The sequence below is a fragment of the Toxotes jaculatrix genome, chromosome 21 (genome assembly GCF_017976425.1).
Source record: "Toxotes jaculatrix isolate fToxJac2 chromosome 21, fToxJac2.pri, whole genome shotgun sequence".
Lineage (NCBI taxonomy): Eukaryota > Metazoa > Chordata > Actinopteri > Toxotidae > Toxotes > Toxotes jaculatrix.
Window position 1 is genome coordinate 13,928,759 of NC_054414.1, and position 14,870 is coordinate 13,943,628.

General features: G+C 41.8%; 1 protein-coding gene across 1 annotated transcript in view; it reads right to left on the reverse strand.

Moving 5' to 3' along the window:
• LOC121175706 (testican-2-like) overlaps positions 1 to 14,870 on the reverse strand; it is a 31,686-nt gene that overhangs the window by 15,695 nt on the left and 1,121 nt on the right. Inside the window, exons 2-3 of the mRNA XM_041029522.1 lie at positions 2,233 to 2,241; positions 692 to 737 (exon numbers count right to left, since the gene is read on the reverse strand). Coding sequence (XP_040885456.1) covers positions 692 to 737; positions 2,233 to 2,241 — 55 coding nt within the window. The remainder of the gene's footprint in view (positions 1 to 691; positions 738 to 2,232; positions 2,242 to 14,870) is intronic.

Consider the following 14,870-nt stretch of genomic DNA (forward strand, 5'->3'; position numbering starts at 1 on the left):
TTGTAAATCCAGTATGAGGTCTAGAGGCTTAGCTAAGTTTGACCTCAGTCATAATGTAAAGTAAAAGTCACATTACATAAATAATATAATATTTGGCTTGTTTACATGCTACATCTGCTAACACGGTAATGTTGCTAATTGTATTTCCCTCCACCTGTTTCTGTGTTTTTTCTGCCACCGCTGTGCAGTGACATAACCGTGACGTTCACTCCAAATTGGTCGTTTGCAGAAGTATGAACTTTCTAAGTGCTTTCTTGGATCATTTTCATTTCCGTTGAATACAAAAAGATCATTTAACTGAAATAACTGCTCAGTATGTTCACATAGTCTCCGTTCCTCCTCCACAGCTGATTTTCTAAAAGTGAGATTTTTTTTTTTTTGTTGACTAAGAACAGACCCCATGGTGGTAAATGGAGCCTGGTGGGAGTTCTGAGTTGAGCCCTCAGCAACAAAGGCAATTACAGCAGGCTTTTCAAACTAATGGATCTGACTGAAGGCTCAGCTTCTCCTTTCCTGAATCACAGCTGCCTTCTCACCCTCCACGAGCTCTGACACCTCGGACCTGAGCTCACCACAAGCTGCATGACCTCAGACAACTTCTGCAATTAAAAAAAAGCCAGCATTTCGATAACGCGCAACACACTATTCCACCGTGTTTTCAAATCAGATAAAATATTTTCCTCTGACTTACTCTCATCGGAACCCATGTTCTCCTCCATGTTCTTGATGTAGTCATCCTGGAAAGGAAATATATTTGCATTAATTCATTTAATAATAGGTGACACAATGGAGAAGGTATGCTCTCATTCTCATGCTTAACGATGCTACACGCACTGAATGACAGTTTAATTGTGAGTGTGATTGTAGCAGTTCACATATATTTAACTCTCTCTGTTGAATAGATGGGGCTTCATTAAAGTCTGTGACTATTTTTATTCACTGTATATGTATACTGTATGTTTGATTGATTTATTTATCTTTATCATCTCACATATTTCCCACTCAGTGCTGTAAAATTTTACAATTTTATTAATAACATTCAATTATACTTTCCTATAAAATCTTCTCCTCCTCATCATCATCAAACCGATTTATGCTTTCACTTATTTGTATCTGGTTTTTATTTATACTTTTCAACTTATTTACATGTTCTGGAGCTTCTGATCTTATCATGATTCATGAAGAGGTTGAACATCTACAGCTCTGTGACGCCTGAGAAAAATCAATCTATGAATGAAGACTATCATACTGCCAAAAGCACTTGAACAAGCGAGTAAGAGGACCTTGAGTTTTGATTGTTCTGTCCACTGCTGTTTTCAAGGTAAAAACTGACCTGCCGAACTAAATAAGGTTAACACTTATTCCTCTCTGCATCTCTCCTATCAATTACTTTGAAGCTCTTTTGACATACAGTATAAACACCATAACCATTATATTAATTTTTATTACTATTGTGGCTGTTGTTATTGTAAATGCACCTTCTAACATTAAATAAATAACCACAGCAAGACTCTGTAAGCTGACATGCATCTCATAAAAGGACTTGGATTATCTTAGCTCCCGCACTGTTGCAGAGGGAATATTTGCAAACTAACTCTGGTTTTTAGATTGCGTCCCTGGCGGCAAAGCGCTGGAACGATAATAAAAATTCAGCGTCCCCCCGCTGTATCCATTCTGACCTATTTCTCTCTGTGTCAGGACAGAGAGGATCAACTATAACTACTCGGCACGAGGCCCAGAGAGGACCCCGAGGATCAGGACTGTTCAGTTTAGCTTGGTCTTATTCTGCTCGGGGGACACAAAGACTGAGCTCTCAAGCCAAGCCGAACAAGTATAGCCAAAGGCATCTTTAATACTGTGCAAAGGGTGTGGAGTAAAAGGGACAGGTTTTGTGTTTACATTTGTTTTTCTGCATTTAATTGGTAGCTGAATGTCTAAAAAGAAGAGTACATGTCCACTGATGAACCATACCACATAATCTATTGTTACTTCTACTTCTACAAAGCTAATATTTCTAGTTTTACACATTTTTGTTTCTAATCCTTTATGTTGCAGTGTGTAGTCCAAGACCAAATTTTCACTCCGACAGGGAGTGATGTTGTATCGTATTGTATATTTTGTTCTTTAGGCAAGATGAGCTCATATTCATCAGGCAGGTGACAGTTACAGCCTAAAAGAGATGTCAAGGGAAAAGACAGACAGTGCTTTGTACACAACAAAGGAGACACTAACCTCGACTTCCTGTGTCAATGACAAGCAGCAGCGGGGGAGAAAGAAAGGGAGAGCCATTGTTAGAAATGAAAAAAAAAAAAACACTTAACAGTTTTCATTTTGCTTCCATTCAGCATGCAAACAGTGGGTTGGTTTATTACAGTTATGGCAGCAGTTAAACTGTCATCCCTTAATGCACGCTGATTGCAAATACATGCTTTGGTCTCGCTCCTCTCGGGGGACAACATAAGACATTCACAGAGGATTATGAGTGCCTATTAACCGAGGATGATCAGCTGCCACTTCTATGAGCTGGCAGGGATCCCGATCACTGAGGGCTCATTCTCTGGCTATGTTTACAAGCGAGTGCCAAACACCAGTCTCCCGCCAGCTCAGAAGTTGTGGATAAGCCGTGACATACCGCATCAGCCTTGGAAAAATACAGGGAAATTGGTGGGAATCTTCAAAGTCAACAGGCAGACGTGATTTAGATGTTTTTATAGTTGCAGCAGCAGACACACAGAGCACATTTACTGAGCGTAGCATTGACAACAAAGACAGATATAGCTCCTGTAAAGTACAACCTTGAGTTAACAGGGGAGTGACTACTTTCCTTTCATTCCATTTCACCGTCTTGGCTTTGGTCCAAGGGCATTACACATCAATACCCACCACAGCCTCTCCCTGTGTGTGTCATCATTCAATGCTCCAGTGTGTTTGAGAGAAATATAGCACTGCATGGTTTATTTCAGCAGCTCAGCCCAGTAAATAAACCTAATTCTTACACACACACACACACACACTCATAGTCCTACCTGTCTACTTAACAGTGCTGTGACAGCATCTTAATATATCACTATGAACAATTTACAGGCCACACACGGACAAGCCAAAATGCCAGCGGAAGGTTTTAAAAGGCTGAAGCAAGAATTCCTCACCGAGTGCAGCAGGGCTCTAGATTTCACCTCAGAGACAGCTTCTTAGAGGTAAATATTTTCACCGTAGCGGTGAAAATGTCCAGGTGTTACATGCATGGGGGGGCAATATCACTGTTTGTTATCTTAGAAAAATCTTCCAGATTGGCTGGGTGACTGTCATGAGTCATGTGAGAAGAAGGAAAATACTGGAAAAAAAAATTAAACATGTCATATGAAATATAAACACCTCCACCACTGAATTAAATTACTTTTTCCTCTGATCTGCATCTTTACATGGAATATTAGGTTTAGGTTATAGCTGTAACTCTCTGGCAAAAATGAATGCTATATCCTTAAATCAAGCTCAGAGTCTGCTTTTGTAAGTCCTTGAAAAAATGTGGAGCATCATAAAATCCCACAAAACGGCCGCCCTACTCATCAAAAATACAACTCTAGTATTGTCACGCGTCAGATGTAATGATTACTTAATTAATTATTCACAGTGCTTCTGCTCACAGTGCTGCAAGGACCAAAGGGAGCCCTACAGCCTGTCCTAAAGGCTGGAGTGGTTATCTTCTCCCAGCAGCAGTGTGACAGCAAGGACACCAGGCTGTGGCTGCATTTAGTCCTTCACCAAGGTTGAGAACTAATGCTGTCCCACTGAATCCCAGCCAGGCTGCTGCTACAGCAAGCCCAGACAAGAGGGAGGGAGGGAGGAGGGGAAAGATCAGGGAGCAAGGGGGTATGATATTCATGGTGGAGGTCCCCTGAGTTATGTGATTCACATCACACACGCCACCTCTTCTGCCATTTGTCAACAAGGCTGTAATGCAGCCAGTGTAAAACGGAGCCGGGAGGCTAATGGAGCTTGACTATCCAGATGCTGCGGCTGCTCCTCCTGGACCACTTGCTGGTATTAGGCTGACAGTATTTGGCTGCAAGCCTGACTGCGCTCCTCGGACTTAACGTCTATCTCACCTCGACTGAACCCCGCTGGTGACATAAATACCACAGATCACCCTGAACCACCCAACCCCAACGTCACCCACAAGCACGCGTCCTGAGTGACACTTAAACATCCCAGCTCTGCTTGACAACCACAGGGGTAAGCTGAACTTTTGACTCGTAAACCATTTCACTGTCTGTTTCTTAGCGAGGAAACTGGCATGCAGTTCGCGTATGTGAGCTAGCCAGTAATGCTCCACTGCATTACTCAGTGTAGGTCGGATACTAAGAGCAGCAAAAACACTGGTTTGGATACCAGAAAAAAAAATATGAAAAACAATGAAATTGCACATTAGGGAGACTAATGTGTCCTAGTTGTCTAAGCAACCATATCGTCAGATCAAGGAAGTCAACAGGACAATTCTGCAAAACCTCAGATTTTGCTTCGACAAGTGCCGCCAACAAAACTTTTGCTGGAGAACAAAGATTGCTGGAAGTGTCAGAAACTCCCTCCAGACAGCAGCAAAGCTAACAGGCCGAGAAAATCATGGGATTTATTTTGATGGATGACCAACCGCTATCCGCTTTTGAAAACATCTTACTACAAACCCTTGTTACTCGCTGCCAAACCAACATTTCTCTTCTGAACTGGTGCTCTCATATCTGTCCAAGCAACTTAGAAAATGCCTTGGAAAATGGTTTTACAGCTTTCGTTTGGAGCTTGAACGTGTATCTGATCTATCTTAAAATATGCATGACATTTTTAGTGGAGATTGTGGCTCATGAAGAGCTTAGTAGAAGGAGAAAAAATGAGTACTGGATTAGTATCAGTATTAGCAGATACTCAGTGATGTGTGGAGCCATCTGTAATGTTTACACATTTATCCACAGCTTAAGTGTTAGAGGTCAAGTGCAATTCACAAGCGACACCCTGCATCCTTGGCACCTCTAAAGCGGAATAAGTAGTAATCGAAATAATAAAGGGTGTATCCATTTCCAAAGAGTAGATTCAAAATTTTAAAAAAAATAAAGAAAAAACAAGCAGAAATGTCGAAGAGAAGCTCGCAGGCTGCAAGTGTTCAAACCGAGAGCTGCTGGAGCACGACCTCACTTCAGCTCGCCGGAGAAATTCTCACAGAGTAAAAGAAATGTCACAGTGAAAATCTGCATCTCTTCGCCCTGCTGCAATGATCCATCACGTGCATGCAGCCAGCTCGCTCCATCACTGCAGCTCATCTGTCCCTGTAATGTGACAGGGTCGGTACAGTCTGGGTGCTAAAGGACACTCACACACACAAACCCAATGCTAAAATTCAACACACACGCAGATATATATAAATACACACACACACACACACACATCTGCCTTCAGCCCTTGTCTGCTGTAGAGAATGTACTGGAAATAGAGAAAACATTTGAAATAAAACGATGTAAATCTTACAGACCACAACACACACACACAAACACACACACACACACACACACACACACACACACACACACACACACACACACACGCACACACACACACACACAATCCTGTATACACACAAATATTATGTATCTATCATCTCATCTACAGCTGAAAGGATGATAAGCTCCTTTCTGGTCACAGAACATCACATTTCCTAATATAATTCAGAAAGATCATATTTTTTTGTTGACTGATTCCTTATCTACCTGATATTGTATCCAAACAGCATGTTCCAGTGAATAGGTCATTCTACCTTAAAGGAACAGTTAGACATTTTGGGAAAAGCACTTATTTGTTTTCTGGCAGAGAGATAGAAGACTGACACCACTCTCATGTCTGGTATAAACAAACAAAAGAGATATGTGTTAATTAGTGAGCTTTAGAGTTGCTGGTTGGCTGATTTTGTTATAACCGTTGGATAAAATTCTGGCTGCCCATCAGCATGTTTATCTGTGACTGGGTTTTTCTGGATCCAGATGCATTCTAGACAGATTTCTAAACAGTTCCAGCAGCAAACAAGTGTTGAAAACCCCTTCAAAAACCCACATCGCTGAACTCACACAGACACACACACAGTTCAAGATTTTTAGTCGAGAGACTTTGCTTTTCAGATGAAATCCCTCTCTGTCAGGGCAATTACTGTGTGCTTCATCCTCCGCAATAGTCCTTATTGATATTCAGAAGAAGATATTTGCAGTAAAGACATAACTTAAGCAGCGGGATATGAGTTAGAGGTTAAATGATGATCTGGACATTTTGCATTTCCTCCAGCTGTCATTTAATCAGCTTCATGAAGTCATTTACTCTGGCAGTGACTGGATAAACACAGGCTGATGGATGGACTGGTGATCCGGGTCATGCCTGTAATGAACAGAGACCTGCGAGAGGCTTTCCTCAGCTGATTCCTGTGCTCTGGGCCGGTGCCATGTCATCCTATCAGATCACTGAGGTGTATCTGCCTCTCTGACTGGCAGGACACTGTCAGCTCACCATTCCTCCGCCTGTCATTTGCGCAGTAATGTGCTTCGCCTGATTAACATAGCCGAATTAGCTACGTCTCCCTGCTTTCAGTCGCTACGAAAGGGCATGCAGTCGGAGGCTGTCGTGAATCTACATTCCACCCTCCGTCTCTCTGTAGTTACCAGGGAGCAGTGGGAGTGCATCTTGCCGTTGCCGGGTCATTATGGCGCCCCGATACAGCATGCTGGGGCCTGAGTGGTGGAGGTAATGTCTCTATCTGTTTATACCCCACTGCCTTTGGAAACGACGGAGAAATGGGAGAGAAGCTAATCGCGCAGACCCACCGCAGATTGAACCACTTAGAAATGCATTACAGTGTTCCAAAATGACACTGTGTGTCTTTCGGCCTGAACCCGCTGGCTTTAGAGTGGCAAAACATTGCATTTTCACTTGAACATGAGGCAGAAATCACAGAAATAATTAAGGACATATTTTCACATCTCCTTTGAATCTATACACTAACTCATGTTATTCCTATGCCTGTAGAAAGAAACAATTTCTCTTACTGAAGCGTGACAGGTCTAAGATTTCTACACGATATTCCCTCTGACAGACATTCACATGATCTATGGCTGTATTACAGACTGCTTAAGGTGATTACATGTTATATATATGAAAGCATGAGAATTTTCATCACACTCCAAAGATTACAAAAAGAAAAAAAAAAAAAAGAAGAAAGAAACCCACAAAGAAAAATGGGGGCGTCTCGATTGCAACAAAACACCAGAGCATTATGGGATTAAGTCACAGCCCAGCAACACAGAGCTGGATCAAATTGATCATCTGAGACAGAATGCTCGGGGGCCTGCAGGCGAAGGACGCATGTTGTTTCACAAGGTAAGACGCCTGCCTGCAATGCAGTACAGTACGGAGCACAATCTGCAGCCATCTCTGCACACACTGAAGGGCATGTCTCTCTTCCTGAGCCACGAAGTAGCCAACTGTCAAGCGTGCATCCATCTGAAACATTTGCACTGCACCGAAATGCAGAAATAATCAGGCTGACTGGGGAGTTTACAGTAGGTCTTGCCTGCAAATGCAGATGATTTAACTAGTCGGCAATGACAGTTTCTATCAAGTCACAGGCTGCTTTATGTGTAGTTAAAATAAAAGAGGCTCTCTTCAACCTGAGATAAGAGTCTAAAAACATTAAGGCCTTCTGATGAGAGCCTTTTTTTTTGGAGCTGCTGCCGTCGGCTAATAAGACTACATTTCAAGAACTTGCATCACAGAAATGCACCTTTTCCATTCTCAGGAGCCCTTTAGCTGTGGTCCCCAAATCCCTGATGAAGTGGCGCACGAAACATTAGCCAGGTTCACTTTTCTATAGCAGAATCCATAGTTGAATCAAGGCATTGCATGCTCTGAGAGATGCAGTAATTGGAGAGGAGGAGGAGGACGAAGAGGATGCAGAAAAATGGATTCTCTTGGACCCCATTGCTGAGCCAAGCAGAACTCTGGAACGCCGCCGGAGCCTCTGCAGCATGTTACCCCCCCCCCCACAAACCCATTTGCAAAACAAAGAAGCAGAAAGAGAAGAGGCGAGCCTTCAGGTTGAGCTCCACACAGATGCCCAAGGGAGCCCGCAGCTTATGCAGGCCTCCTTTACTGTGCTGAACCATGCTGCTTCTGCATACAGTATTAGCAGAAAAAAAAACATAATGAGACAAGCTGAAGCATCTGGCTCCACACAAACAAAAATACCTGATGCCAGTTTTCTATTTTCACTCTGTAGTAGCCAGACTCATCAATATTGATCTGCAAAACACAAAAACTTATCAGCATGCATAAACAGAAGAATAAGCCTAAATCTTGTTTGTTGTTGGTATACTTATCTAACCCAGGAAACTTAAATCAATATCAAATGTGGTGGAGGCTAAGAGAATAAATTCCACTCCAATAGACTCTAACAAACTGACTTTGTTTCCCTCTGGAATAAAACAAGCCTTGTAGGTTTTGTTACTTAAAATACAGGCTGTCTTCACAAACTAGTTATTACAGAGTTGTGATTGATTTGGAAATTTTCGGGGATTAAACAGACATTTTGAGTACAAAGCAAAGCCCTGCACAGGCAAAGGATCATGTATTATGTATTTTCACTTATCTAACCCAGCTGCTATTAAGATATTGTTGTATCTTGTTTTGTAAATTGACTTAATTACGCTGCTGTTGTTATTATTACCAGTAGCAGTAGTGGTGAATCCCAGGAAACAGTACACATAGTGAGGTACGTTATTCTATCATTAAACACAGTATTTCTTTGCACCATGTTTTCAGTCACGCTCGTGATCCGTTTTTAAAGATTAATGTCTTCAGTAGAATCCAGTGGATTCCAGTTGAGTGCTACAGACAGGGTAGAGAAGTCGGGAAGTATTGAGAGGCAGGCAAATGTATTGCTGGTTTTGGTCTTTTTATGGTCTTTTTTTTTTTGACTACAAGAAAAAAATACAAAGTAACACCAGCGTTTTCCTTTAACCAGACTAGTTGTACTAAAAAGCTGTGCAACTGCTTGAGTCAGCATTTACATTACAATATCACTCTGTCTGTCTGTCTGTGCTACGATGATTATGTTTTTTGCCATTTCCAAATTTTTAACGGCTACGCCTGCTGTTTAAATTAATTAGGCTCCAATGACAAGTCCATTGAAGCTACAGAGCTCTTTCACAACTGTCAGACACATGAGTTTAGAAACCAGCAGCACGGTTAAGAGAAGATAATGATGATAACCATCCCAGTTGAAATGCCGCGGGTATCTGAATGAGACAGCTCACAGGGGTAGCTAAGTTAAATATGCTAGCTGGCTGATTACATTTAATTCCCCCCGTCTGCCATGGCAATGAGGACAAATTGGGTTGTTGTGGCTGCTGATAATGCTAATCTCCTGCAATGGCAGCGGGATATTACAGTAAAACAGGGAGCCACATTGAGATGTCACGTTATGGCTTTAGGAAGGACTACATCACGCATAAATGAGATTCTGTCGGGATCTTTCAACTGAGAAAAAAGCTATTAGCGCTTTAGCTCTACACCCTGTCCCTGATATACGATTTGCTTGATTAAGGTCATTTCAATATGACTTTGTAGTGTGTATCCATTATCCTGCCAACTCCACAAATTAACAGTCTCTGTGTCTGTTACACACACACACAAACAAATATATCCACCACATGCCGCACATACTAAATACAGCTTTTACACAGACAGGATCACAGTTCCTTCCAAACATGCCCTTGACACCTCCATCTCACTCTGACCGTTAATGCAGAGAGGAGGCTCAGTTCTCCCTGCTCCTCCATATGCAGCTCTGGGACAGTTGAAGTCAAAAGACGAACAGGCGTCCATGTCATCCAACATTAAAATCAAATGTACAGACAACAGTAAAAGAGGCTGATTCTCCCCAGGCAAGGGCTTGTCCTCAAAGCTTTTGTACCTCCCTGGCCTAATTGTACAGTAGTTGCCCTGCTGTTTCAACAGTGATTGATTTGTGGCCAAAAGCAAAGAATTTATCAATGCTGGGTTGAACCTGTGCACCTTACATTATTACCCTCATTGGTACTGAACACAAGCGATATGACTGTGTTTGCTCTGCCCATGTGCTTAGTGCAGCTGAGACAATACATAACAAAGATGGCAGTCACAAACACACATCTATCAAAAATATAAAAACACCCGAGGCAGACCTGAATATATTCAGGACAGCACTTTTCTGCAGCCTCAATATATTTCCACCTGGCAAATATATGCACAGCTATGTTTGTAGGCTTCCCCCCCACCCCGCCACATTTAATAATTTCCACTCAAATAACAGGTCTTGCGACTACACCTTTTCTGGAGAGAAATTTCAGCAGGTGAAGCCATTTCTAAATCGTTTACGCAGTGAAGGGTAAACTGAGGTTTCTGTCTCGTGTCTGTGAGCGATAACAATAAAGGTCACTGCAGATATACAGATAGGGATATCATTGTAGTCGAGTGGCAGATGAATTTCCAACTGTCAATAAATACAGGTGGATTTCTTATCTCTAAGTTCCTTATGTCTGTAATGATATATATTAGATTTTATTTTGCCAACAAGTAAAATGCATTTCTAAGGGAACAGCCTCAGGCAGTTTTAGTGAATCTAAATCTTACCAGGAATGAGAAGACCTCTTCCCAAACCTAACATTATCTGACTAATATAGCTCTATGTAGAGCCTCTCAAAAGTGGAAGCTGTTACTAGCTTACATCAAATACATCTCAAATCCTATATAAGGAGGAAATCCGACTAAGTAGGAATGCCAAGATGGGTCAGTTATTTCTCCGCAGGCCAAAAATGTGATTTATTAATGTGAACTTTCAACTTTGTTCTCGTCTTTTTGGGCGAGCCTTTTGTTTAATTGAAATTTTCCTTTATGTAATTATTGTTTTCAACTGTTAATATGAAATTTGTTTGTTTCTTGTCTGTTGTTACATTTGTGTATTCATGGACCCCAGAAAGCCCAGCAGCCACACTGGGAGAAGTTAAAGGGGATCCTGTGAAAAAAATAAAAACCCACTATCGAGCCATCGCCAGCGATGATATAGTTCAGTTTGTTTGTTAAAAAGCTGGCTCATCGATTGAGTCTTGGGTGCGCCATCATGCCTGCCATGAATGAAGACAGACACACAAGCAGAGTGGCAGCATTTATCGCTCTGCCTGAGGCAAGGCATAGAGGAGCTTCACCAATACAGAGACAACTCTCAGGCAGATGCCACTATAAATAATGCATGAACAATAGAGCCAGAAGAAGAACCTTGGAACAGCTAATTATTCAGCTCGACATTTCAGCAACTCGCATTGCTGTTGGTGTGTGTTAATACACTCATGTGGTAGGTGCAGCCAGGCCCCATTATAAAACACATTAATCGACATGTACTGTCCTATCACAAGTAGCTTTCTCGTATTCAGCCATAGTGGAAGATGGAAAGAGATTTTGTATATTTGGACAATCTGTGGGCTGTGGAGCATGGCTTCGCTCACAAAAAACCTTTCCTGCTGTTCAAGGCAGCCATTGAGCTTCTCTGTGTGTTTCCTTTGCGTTTTTTTGCACAGCATAAATCGCTATCGGGCTTTTCCACAGGAGCAACAACACAAAACAGCCTCTCCACTCAATTAAGAGTCACCCACGCTTGTGTTGGGAAGCCAGCAGGATCCCCTTTCTTTTCTGTTTCTACTGTGAATCGTATCTGAGCAGCCCAAATACTCACAGCTACCTCCACCACCACCCCCCCCCCCCCAACATTTCAAAGACATACATGGTAATGACAAGAGGCAAGAAGCATCTCTTCCTACCACTTTTGCCATTTTGATCCCATTAGTGTGCAACGAGCAGATCTCCACAGATAGTTGATTTGATAGTTGATCTGTGTGATCTTCTGATTAACACAGCAGAGGAAATGCAGATAACTAATAGCTCATTTAACTGTTATGGTTTTTTCCAGTCTTAATTTTCAGCCCCCACACTGCCATTCACTTTTAATTGGAAACAGGCCTCATTTTCTACAATTGCACACTGTCCTCTTACTCTAATTTTTCTAATTTTTCATATCCGTAATTACACTGGCTGTTAGCACTGGAGCATAAATCCTGTGGGAGGCTAATAAATGGCTGAGGTTGATGACAGGAGCAGGAAAAAGCCACAGCTGGCGGTGTGACTTTGAGCTAGGTACGAGAGCTCAGTGTCACCTAGGATGTGACAGCGTCGCATTTGCTGCTCATCTACAGAAAAACAGAGTGAACCCTGGTCTCGCTTTTATCAAAGAGCTCTCACAGAGGAGCTGAGCTGATGCAGGATCAGTGACTGGGTCATCGCCATCATCTCACTAACAGCAACAATAATGACTCTGATCCATGTTTGGGTGAATCATCAGGTTGCTTACTGGAGTGCAATTAGTTCATCCAGCTGGCTTGTTGTCCTTATGTACGTGTTGCCAGATAAAGTGCTTTTATGCTGATCAGTGGCTGGAATGTAGTTAAGCACTGAAATTTTAAGAATTTCAGTAGTCAAGATGATTTTGAGCCAAATAAAAGTGGCAAATATTCCCTGATTCCAGCTTCTTAAATGAGAGGATTTAGAGTTTTTTTTCTGCATTATATTACTGAAAATCAAAAGTTTTTGTATTTTGAACTGTTCTTAGACAAAAGACACAATTTAAAGACATCACCTTCAGCTTTGGAAACCAAATACCTGCAAAACCAGTGACCTTTACATCAGCCTCAGCTGCATGATGCTTGATGTTTAGTGCTAATTAGCGAACATGGTGAACGTGGTAAATATTATGCCTGGTAAGCATCAGCATGTTAGCACTGTTAGGCTTTGGGAACCTGAGATAGGCACTATCAGTATTTTTTGACATTTTATAAATTAAAAAATAATTAATACATTAATAATGATGAAAACAATCATTAGCTGCAGCCCTGAAGCTCATACATGCATCATATATAAAACATTACAAAACATTAATTATTTTCTTATTCTCACTTTCATCAGAAATTCCTTCATGTATGTTGAGGATGCAGATGTACACACACTGACATTCTTGGGTAAAATGAAGGAATCAATCATTGTTATCTAATTATTGCCTTTATCACTTTCCTAAATCAAATAAAATAGTAAGCAACAATAAGGCTAATGGTCACTCGTATTTTTGCCTCACTCTCAATCTCATTAAAAATGTAGCTGGCAGTAGAGCAGGTGCAAACCTTAAACAGCCCTCTGTGGTTGGCTGAAAGGCTGCAGAGCTCCTTAATGAGTTCCCTCTTTGCACTGCTCAGAGAGATGGGAGAATCTGGCTGTGAATGAACAGCACAGTATTGTTCACATGAGCGGTGGCCTGAGCTCCCACTGAGCAGATTCACCCAAACAGACCAGAATGCAAAGTGGAACTTGTGACGGGACAAAAAAAAAAAAAAAAAAAAATCATCAAGAAGTCAAAGAAGTGTTTAAACTGATGAGCAGATTCGGGAAGACGCACTGAATTCTGTGTAGGAGAATCTACATCATGATATCTGATGTCTTGACGTTTGCAGTACAGCTTGAACACTGATGTCAGTCATACTGGAGCTTGCATAACATCCTGTAACCTGCTATGGTTTATCCCAACACTCCCTGCCTCTGCAGCTGTTGGTCGTATTGTTCTTCCTTTCAACGCTTCCTCATCAAGTCCCCATGCTGGATAATCATATGTACCCTGGTCCAATTTAAACACCAGTCAGATCAATCAAAGCCCACATGGTGATTTTTTTCCCCCCAGCTTTATTTAGATGCAGTATGAATATTCCTGCTTGCTGTTTTCACACCACCTGTTTGCCAGGACAGCTAGTAAACAAATACAACCCCTTCACATTTCAGATGGTGTATACCGACAGACCGAAGACACATCTAATACCCAGTCTCTGGAGATCTCAAACAAATCTTCTCAGGACAGTACAGGTTAACATGTCCCAAATATGCTGCTAAAGGCCCCATCCCACAGTTTTCACCCCCCTCTGTCAGGCCAGCACTGATCCAGTTAGACTGGTGATGTAAACCACTCCAAAAAACCAGAAACGATAATATTCAAATTTGCATGACAGCACAAATTTGCATTTCAATTTCAAATTCTCTAACAGGGCCTTCTGTGCCCCTCAGGGTCCAGGACTGTCGAACACTTTCCTGCACGCCACCAAGCATGGTCAAAGGTAATGCAGCTACTGGCTGGCCGGCACTGATAACACTATCTGTGTGAGGTGGTATTTCTCAGCTATGAGATCAAACAGCCGTCGAGTTGTCAAAGTTGAGGCTTGGATCTGAGCTGCTGTTAACCAACTCCTCCTCAGAGATGTCTAACATCCTGATTCAGGCCATGCCTTCTGTCTTTTGGTACCAAGAAGCCTTCACCACTGTATCGATGCAGCACGTCATAACACCCTGACCCCTTACCGTGCTCACTGTCTCCCCATCCCCCACATATTCCCCTGTGTGGCTGCGTTTTGGATGCTGCCAGGAGGAAGTGAAAGGCAGCGCTAGGTTATTTAAAATCTATCACTCCATTTATACCATTGACAGTGGGCTAAATATTAGAAACAAGTCTCAGAAAAACACAAGACAATTAAACAGCACATCATAAAAAGCCTTTTATCACTTTACCTAGATGGAAAAAAAATATTATTTAAAGATTGCAGAAAGGGCTGCATCTAACTTATTAAACTAACAGATTTTTAGTTTTGGATTAATCTGCTGACGATTTTCTCGATTCATCTAAAGAGTAAATAAACAAAATGCCCTTCACAATTTGTCAGAGCAGT